The 9819-nt window shown below is 39.6% G+C and overlaps 1 protein-coding gene across 1 annotated transcript; it reads left to right on the forward strand.

Moving 5' to 3' along the window:
* The first annotated feature begins 6180 nt into the window (after nucleotides 1-6180).
* ACTBL2 (actin beta like 2) lies at nucleotides 6181-8971 on the forward strand. Its single transcript, XM_004058822.5, has one exon. It carries the CDS (start codon nucleotides 6284-6286, stop codon nucleotides 7412-7414), a length of 1131 nt encoding a protein of 376 aa, XP_004058870.3. The 5' UTR covers nucleotides 6181-6283; the 3' UTR covers nucleotides 7415-8971.
* The last annotated feature ends 848 nt before the right edge of the window (nucleotides 8972-9819 follow it).

A 9819-nucleotide genomic window follows, 5' to 3' on the forward strand; every position in this document is an offset into this window, starting at 1 on the left:
CTAAGATGCCCAAAAACCCTGTTTCCCTCGGCAAAAAAAAAAAGAAAAAAGAAAAAAAAATTTACACTGAGTCATATCCTACCGATCAAAAAGTTTGCTCCTGGAAGTGAATTAGGCAGCTTCCAAAAGTGAAGTAGCCTTTTCATCTGCATCATCCACCTTCAGTGGACTTTTCCCAGGGCAGCACATGTCCATAGCAGCAGACGCTCTGTAGGAGAGGAGACACTGGGTGTGTTCTGCTGCTTGACAATCCATAATCCCATCTCGCCAGTTATAAGCAGGCATGGGCTTCTAGATGGTCTTCACAAAAATGTGCAGGAAATCTGGCATGATACCCAAGCTGTCACAAAGTCAGACACAAAGCTGTCACCGGAATGAAGAATAAACACTGACCGTTACTTAGTAACTGCAAAGCATTTTTTGTTCTTTGTGCTTTTATGACAGACTGGATTGATTTAAATCAGCCTTTCAGGACCTGTGTTCTCTGGCCCTGGTCTGTATCAGGTCACAGCTGCATTGAGTCATTTCCTCTCCAACTCTCTGTGAGATCTTCCCTTCAAAGCCTTGCAGGCCCTGGGTCACTCATGCAATGTGAATTATCTCGGCTCCCAAATGAATTTTTCTCGACTCCAAGACATGCTCTTTATGGTGGTCTGATCATCAGGGCCTTTCTTTTGACCTGATTTCCTGTTCTCCACTTTTGCTTCCTTCACCTCTATAATCTGGTGGTTCCTGTCCATCTGGATTGGCTTCCCCTCTTGGCCTGCTTTAGAGACATCAGATTTGCTCAATTACTCCAGGCTCACCCCACTTCCTAAAGCAGAGCCCCCTTCTCCACTTTCTACTATTCACACCTTGGCATGTCACGGTCAAATCCAGGGGTTTGAAGACAGTGCCATTTGGGGTCTGAAAGCTGACACCTGGCAGGCCGCAATTCTCTCTTGGCTGATATCCAAAGGATGCATCTGTCTTCTTGATCTAGTTTTTGCTTTTTAATAGTCCCCTTGCCTATCCTACTATCCTCTCCTGAAATCACTCTCATATTATTTTCTTATTTTAGATAATAGCAGATTTGCCTCTTTACTTGTAAATGTCTTTCTTTCTCAGTTCAGGCATTAACTCGTCATTTTGTTTTCTCCGTTTTGAGAGTAAGATATCCTGATATTAATATTAATAACATGGAAGGACCTGCTACTGTTCTCTAGATTTTTATTTGATTTTCTTCTCTTGATTCCAATATTCATCCTGATTTTCACTCTGAGATGGCATTTGGATAACTTCAGATGTTGTTTCCCAACAGGGAATACAAAGACTTCACAGGGACAGTCCTTGTTGGCTGCCGCTCTTACTAGGAGCCAGCCAGGTACCCTGTGCCCTTTCTTTTAGCTCATCGTTGGGCAGAGATTGGGCTCAGGGCTTGGTCTTGGGTTCTAAATCCCGACACTACCGTGGTGGCTCTATATAGCCTTGGTCAGTTTCCTCTTCAAGCTTCAGTTTATTCCTTCTAAAATAGGGATGATAATCCTAGGTACCTCATAGGGTTGTCGTGAAGACTAAAGAAATGATATGTGTAAGGGATTTAGCTTAGAGACTGGCACATACTACATGATCCATAACCACTATTTTTATTGTTATCCCCTTCACCTTTCAGGATCAGAACACAACATGATGCTTATCTGTGTTGGATGATACATGGTTCCCATCAGTAACGGCTGAACTGTGAATATTGATGCTTCCGATTATACAACTGTTTCTTCTCCCCTTTCCTTAGAATCAAGGCATTTCCAAAGGTTCATCCACCACACACAGGAATCTGTTCTTCCTCTTAACAACTTTGTTTACAGGTCAATTGAAATAGCCAAAAGCTGATCTATGGCATATTTTAAAAGTTAGTTAGGAAGAACTGCCATAAAATCTATGTTAGGCCCTTTATCCATCGGGGGGAGCGCTATTGCCCTGTGGAGTGAAAGCTGGTTTTGTTCACAGACAGTGGGCTCACACCAGATAGGGGCTGGGAGCTGTGGTCAACTGCACCAATGAAAAGATTCTTATGCTCATATTTTCCTTCCAAGTGCATCCTGGAACTGGTCAAGACGTACCTCACCAAAGCCACTTTTTCCTCCTTTCTGCCCATGCCTGCCTCAGGAAATAGGTGAGTCAGGTTTTACTTGAGGAAGTGTTTGTTGTATTTCTGATTTTTCATGCCATTTTTTACATAGTTCTATATATTCAAACAAACAGAAAATCACAATAAGCCCTATCAGTAATTATTATTGGTGGATTTACTATTTGTAAGAAATATTAAAGCCATATGTTGAGACTTCTCCAGAGAGAAGTAACGGTAATTATCTTTACCATTTTATCTCTCTTTTCCAGAGAGATAAACATGGTATCTTACAAACTGCAAATAATCTCCAGAGAGATTATCTGGTATCGTAAGATACCATGTTTAAGCCATTTTATCAATATGAAATATAAACCTTAGGCAGTATTTAACCACAAAATAAATAAGCTTTTTAACTTTTAAGAAGTGGTCAGCTATATCTAGCTATGAATGAACAGATGAGTATATAATGAAAACAAATCACACTGCTTACAACATTCATGTATCTATTTCTGAAACACATCACAAATCTCCACTAAGAGCAGAGTACAGTTGAAAGAGATTCTCAGAGCATCACCACACTAGAGAGGTAGACATGTGTGCGAAATCAGCCAAGGATAGAAGGAAAGAGGGTGTGGTGCACAAGGAAGGAAGGAACCAAGTGAGGACAGAGAGGAAGGCAGCTGACCTCCATGTACTAAATTGCATCCCTAGGGTGGAGGCTGAACGAGGCCTCATTAAAATGCATAATCTCAGCAGTTCAATTAAACAGATGAGAGCCTAGACAGGAGATGATCACTAAGACAGGACCTCCATGACCCATGGGTAAGAGCCTCTTCTTAGATCTCATGTACTCCGGAGAGAAAGCAACACCCAATTCTGGAGTTCCTCTTCCTTCCACATGCCTGTGAAGATTCAAACTCTTGTTGTAAGCCTCTAAACTCTTGCTGATTCTGTGTAGAGACCTAGTTCCAAATACATAGTTGACTCTCTGATTTCATCCAAGTTGTTGGTGCTGCTGTAATACTGCCTCCGTTGGCTGCTGGCAGCCTCCTAGTTCCAAACACATAATTGATTCTCTGGTTTCATCCAAGCTGTGATGCTCATGCCTGCAATATTACCTCCACTGGCCAGTGACAGCCTCCTGCCCATCCTCTGAGACTCAGCCCAGGGGTCATCTCCTTTGGCCTCTCCTTCTCTTTGCCCTGACCTCAGGTTCAGGGGCCCCTCATTCCACCTCTATGTCTCCCTGAGCTCCTTCTCTCATCTCCCGTATTGTATACCTGTTATCTGTGTATTTGGGAGTGACATTCAAGATCTTTAACAACTGGAACAGCGCTGGCAGAGCCCTATCAGAACATAAGCCGGCTGTATCATACCAGTGCCAAACGGCCACCTGTCGGCCTGGGGTAAAGTGACTTTCACCCACAAGACAGTGAACTCTTTAAAAATAGGGCTGTGTTTTATTCATTGATATATCACCAGTGCCCAGAACATAGGAGATGTTTAATAAATGTTTGTGGATTGCTTGAAAAGTCTAAGGTTGACAAAGACAAGGCGAGGAGACACGGTAGCTTCCACCAGTTGTCTTCATATTTAATGCCCATACTTAAACCTCACTCTAGTTTCGTGTATCTGCATGATAGTCAAACTAGGCAAAATGTAAAAGAAAAAGAATATTCTGGGCTTCCATGAGTGAACCTTGAAGGGCCCTAAAGGTTTAGGTAATTAATTAAACATTTGTAAATTCTGGTCAGTTACAAAGTCTGTTACCTCCAAGAACAGTACTCCCTACTCACAGCTTCCAGAGCCCAGTATTTGTAAACCCATCTTTCTATGTTTTACTCAACACAAATTCTTACTACTTTTTAAAAATTTAACCAACTCAACAGATGACATTTTTAATGGCTGTTGAATTGTGATAAGCACCTCTTGCATTACTGAGAGTTAATTAAAAGAGCATAAGCTTATTTTAAGAATACATAACTGATGAAATTTGCTCTTGGGACACCGGAATTAAAGCAGGCTAGACAGTCTCTAGCAAAATCACACATCAGCCACACTCTCAAGGCATCAGTTATGCTGTGTGGACTCAGTACCAAATATCCCTTAGTTGAAGGCGATTCTAAGGACAGCACTCTAGTAAGTGTAGGACCTAAGGCTGCACTTGGTACTATGTGGGCTCCTCCACTAACATTTCCACCAACTTGGCTTTGTTTTATATTCCAGACCGGAGCATTCATAAATGGGGACTTGTGCTAAATACAATGTATATTTCATTTTTTCCATTTTGTAAAATGTGCATGTAGTTTGTTATGGGATTTTAAAAAGTTCCCAGAAGCACCATCCTATAGCAATAAAATGTTGTTTTAATCAAAAGCTTGGTTGTACTACATAACAAGGAAGTTCATAAAACCATTCAGTGTGAAGGTTTTTAACACTGTTGAAGAAGGAATTTTGCAGTTACAGAAAAGATTAAAGGAAAGGACTGTTTTGGTGAGCCCTAAAGCAAAACCATGGATCTTGTGATGAAACATACATTCTGCCATGACTGATTGTCACCAGAAAGGTTTTGAAGGCATATTACAGAACTGGATAAAATAAATCTATATCAAGCTATGGACAAAGAAGAGGGCTGGATGCTCACAGCTTGGTGCTACACCATGACTCTCCAAGAGGCTCACTGGGCAAAGACTCAGGCTAGTTCTCCTGGCCTTGAGCTGGAGGGTGTTTTTTGTCCAGTAAATAGGAGCTGTGCTACCTCTTACAAAGCAAGCTTTATTGGGTAAATGAATGAATGATGAACCCAAATAAAGATGATTTTGGAGAACTCAGATGTAGACATGGAAAATTGCTTTACAAGAGCTCACAAAGATAATTATATTCTATTTGCCTAACACATAGGGGAGCAGAAGTAATGAGCTTTCTTAAATGCTATTTCTCTGTAACACATTGCTGATGTCCTACATTTTACCATCATACACATCTTTTCAGGTAGTCTGTATTTCTATATGAAAGATGGAACCCAAACAAATTGTTGCTATGAAGTGATCAGGGTGTAATATATCTTGAAATGGAAGGAAAGCTAGTATAATTCTAATTGTATAGATTTTAATAACTACATAGAGGTTTAATGTTATAGTATATGTATCTTGAAGATCAAAATGTTTTAAGGATTAGTTTAAATATATACTTTTTCAAATTTGTCTTATCACTTCATTTTGTCCATTGTTGCAGAACTCAAGAGTTGTTGCAAATAAATAAATTTTTATAACCTGCATCTTAATAAATCATGCAAAATAGTTGACATTCAGTCATTATACAATTAACATGGACCCAATGAACCTGGTTCTATGAACAATGTCTAGACACAGTAAATGTTTAATGAAATTTGGTTGTTAGAAATTTATATCAGAAAAAAGTATCTATAGGGGTTAACTTTAGTAATCATTCTGTTGCTTTTGCTTGGTCTCTGATGGATTAGAAGCCTATTAAATACATCTACATTTTGCTTGACACAAGTGCATTGTAATTACAGCCATCAGGCCATCCTTAGCCATTTATTATTTTCATTTACTAAAACAGTCTCTACGATGATGACACCCTGTGGGATTAGGAATCTAATGGAAACAAAAGTCTTGAAAAAGTGAAGATTGCAGGGTAAGACCCCTCATCAGAACAATAGCTTAAGAATGAAAAGGTAAAGCTGGTGTAGGGAAAGTGAACCCTCAGGGACGCTAAGGAGGGAGCCTTCCTCCCAGCAGTGTTGCCATACCTAGCACCAGCTTTCTTTCATCTTGCTTTTATATCCCCCACTGCATCATCATAGTTATCTAGAGACCTCACCAGGCAGGCTGACGGTCATGTGTGGGTTGCCTAATTACAGGAACCTGAGATTTGACCACTTGGCAGCCAATTTTCTCTTTGTGTAGAAAGATCTAATTGTTTATATAATCATCACCATCATTAATACCTCGAAGGTGACCTCACCCAGAAGTGCTGGGAACTGGCGGAGTAGGACATGGGTGGGGTCAGTGTGTTCCTTTAAATACCTGTGGTCCCGGTGCAGCCTCCCCTGTCTGAAAGCATTTCTGGAGTGTTTTAGGCCTGTTCACTTTCTCTTACTCACCGTCTATTCACTTGTCCTGTTCACTCGTCTGGAAGATCTCGGCCAGCACCATGATTGACAATGAGCTGTCTGCCTTGGTAGTAGATAATGGGTCAGGGATGTGCAAGGCAGGCTTTGGTGGTGACGATGCCCCCCGGGCTGTGTTTCCCTCCATGATAGGGCGTCCTCGACACCAGGGCATTATGGTAGGCATGGGCCAGAAGGACTGCTATGTTGGAGATGAGGCTCAGAGCAAGAGAGGCGTCCTGACCCTGAAGTATCCTATCGAGCATGGAGTGGTCACCAACTGGGACGATATGGAAAAGATCTGGTACCACACATTCTACAATGAGCTCCGTGTGGCACCAGATGAGCATCCCATCCTCCTCACCGAGGCACCCCTGAACCCCAAGATCAACCGGGAAAAGATGACTCAGATCATGTTTGAGGCTTTCAACACACCAGCCATGTATGTGGCCATCCAGGCTGTGCTGTCCCTCTACGCCTCAGGACGGACCACAGGCATCGTGATGGATTCTGGGGATGGGGTCACTCACATCGTGCCCATCTATGAAGGTTATGCCCTGCCTCATGCCATTCTACGCCTGGATCTGGCAGGCAGAGACCTGACTGATTACCTCATGAAGATCCTGACAGAGCGAGGCTATAACTTCACCACCACCGCTGAGCGGGAGATTGTGCGAGATGTCAAAGAGAAGCTGTGCTACGTAGCCCTGGACTTTGAGCAGGAGATGGTCAGGGCAGCCGCATCCTCCTCACTGGAACGGAGCTATGAACTTCCTGATGGGCAGGTGATCATCATTGGGAATGAACGCTTCCGATGCCCTGAAGCCATTTTCCAGCCTTCCTTTCTGGGCATTGAGTCCAGTGGGATCCATGAAACAACCTTCAACTCTATCATGAAGTGCGATGTGGATATTCGCAAGGATCTCTATGCCAACACCGTGTTATCTGGAGGGAGCACCATGTACCCAGGCATTGCTGACCGGATGCAGAAAGAAATCATAACCCTGGCACCCAGCACCATGAAAATCAAGATCATAGCTCCCCCAGAGCGGAAGTATTCTGTTTGGATTGGGGGCTCCATCCTTGCCAGCCTGTCCACATTCCAGCAGATGTGGATCAGTAAGCAGGAATATGATGAGGCTGGTCCTCCTATCGTTCACAGAAAATGTTTCTGAATGGGCTTCCATATTAGTGGGCTTACATTTTCCCTTTTCCTAGGGCACAGTGATGGTACTGCTTTTATCCGCTTTCAATAGAATCGAGGTAAATATGTCACTCTTCCTAGTGTAAACCAGCAAACCCATCTCTCCATCCAAGTAACCTGGGCTCTTACCCAGATAACCACATCCAGATCTCCATCAAGTGAAGGTGAATTCTAATACCATATTCTTTTTCCTTTGCCTATACTGTTCAAAGATAGGTAGGCCAGCTTAAATACATATAAGTGACAAGGAGTAAAATCACGAGAAATGTCATTTCAGAATGGATAACTATAATTATCAAGCTTTAAAACCTAGTTCTCGCTAAAATATTTAACAAGAACAGGCTGTATAAACTTGTTTAAAAAAAAAAGGTGTGTATGCATTTAGCAGCTGTGTCTTACTAGTTAAGTATCTGTTTTGTTTACTTCTTTGTATGGAGATAATGAATTATAAAGTTCAATAATATCCATATGTACATAAGCACCAGGGAAATAAAATATATTGTGAAATATACTGATGTATCTAGCTATCTGAACAGCTAATGTGAATTTCTTTACTCCCAAAAGTCATCATTGTAATAGGTACATATTTTAATTGTTTCCCTTACTAAATAAGCATAATGAGACAGCCACCATTCCATTAATGTTTATAAATCATCTAAATTTTCAGCTCATAGGGGAGTTCTGCTGGTCAAATCATATTTTAATATCTTTCTTACTGAACCTTCTCATACCAAAACTACAGACAATGTCTAATTCTTAAGAGAGATAGATATTATAATATCAAATTAATGTCATTATGGTACAATTTGACAGAGGTAATTTTATTTCTATTTCTTAGTGTAATAGCACATCTTAAATAATTTCTGTAGACCAGGATTATAGATACTTCTCTTGTGCAAGGATTTCACTGTGGGAAAATATAGCTGCAGCATCTTTATTAATTATACATTTTACTACCAGTACACTAACACAGTTTTATCCTTGGAAAGCTTTTAGAATAATTCTACTTTATTATGTCCAGTAACTAGCAATACTTATTTATGCAAAGTGTCTCTGAGATACTAACATCTTTGAAAATATCAATGTATGTTCCTATAATGTCTAAAATATTTTAGTTACTCCAGTGGTGATTTATCAACCAATTTTAAGTACCAGTATGTTTATTCCAATCTATGCAGTGATTTCTGAAAATTTGGATATCAGCATTATTTGTATTTTTCAGGGTAATTTCTGAAAATTTAAAATATTTATTTGGATTGCTTATTCAGGCATTATCAGGTACTCTGGAGGGAGGAATCACTTCTCTTTTTTTCTTAGTTGGGAAACTTGTACTTATGTTATAAATCTTTAAAATGGAATCAGTAAGAATTTTTTGTTTAAGGTAATACTTTTCAAATAATTTGATTATTCCTTATTGTCTTTATCTGACAACATAATTTTTAAAATGCATGTAACCAAAATTAATCTCCAAAAACACTTTATTTTATATAACTTGCTTTCAGTACATTAAAATTGCTTCATACTTGTATACTTAGATTTCCTGTTATTTCTCCTCAACCATTCCCTTAGAATTAGAGAATGATCCAGATAGCATCTCTTTTTATATGTGTGACCTATTCATCTGTACATTACAATTTTGCACCTCATACATTTAATCATGTAAACATTAAAAGGCAAATTTTAAAAAAAGGATAGCTAGCCATTTAACATTATATAGACTTCTCATAATCTAAATTTTAAAGCTGGGTTTTACTGGATGAACTGATCTTCAGGTAATTAATAGGCAGAGACAATGTCAACAATAATAATCATAATATTTTGGATTTATATGCTGCTATGCATTCCATTTGCAGAGTAAGTAGTTCTCACAAACATTCTGACCTGCATTCTGAATTACCAAAAAAAAAAAATATGACTTCCCACCCACAGAATATAAATGAGACAGGTAATGTGAACTTACAAGAGAGTGAGCTATAGAGCCCCACAACATTAGGTGAAAATATGAGCCCCATAATGCAAACTATGCATTATAAATCTTGAATTACTGTGGTAATTTAAGAGTTTATTATATATAAAATCTACAATTTCTAGATAACAAGTTGGTAAAATGCCAGAAACTTAAACCTAGAGTTTTGGGATATTCTCCTCTTTATCAACATTGACTGACTTATGGATGAGTTTAATGAAGAAACAGCCTGTTTCACAACTTTATATTTTAGAATCAAAGAATGACATCTACATAGGTAATATGATTAACATGCTATTCATGTATCATTAGCCTGGCTCATCAACCAAGTTATTTAGAGAACTTTATATAAATATAGGGTCCCTGGCCCTGGGCTCAGAGCAGTGGGTCTAGAATGAGCACTAAAAATC

Source organism: Gorilla gorilla, chromosome 19 (genome assembly GCF_029281585.2).
Source record: "Gorilla gorilla gorilla isolate KB3781 chromosome 19, NHGRI_mGorGor1-v2.1_pri, whole genome shotgun sequence".
Lineage (NCBI taxonomy): Eukaryota > Metazoa > Chordata > Mammalia > Primates > Hominidae > Gorilla > Gorilla gorilla.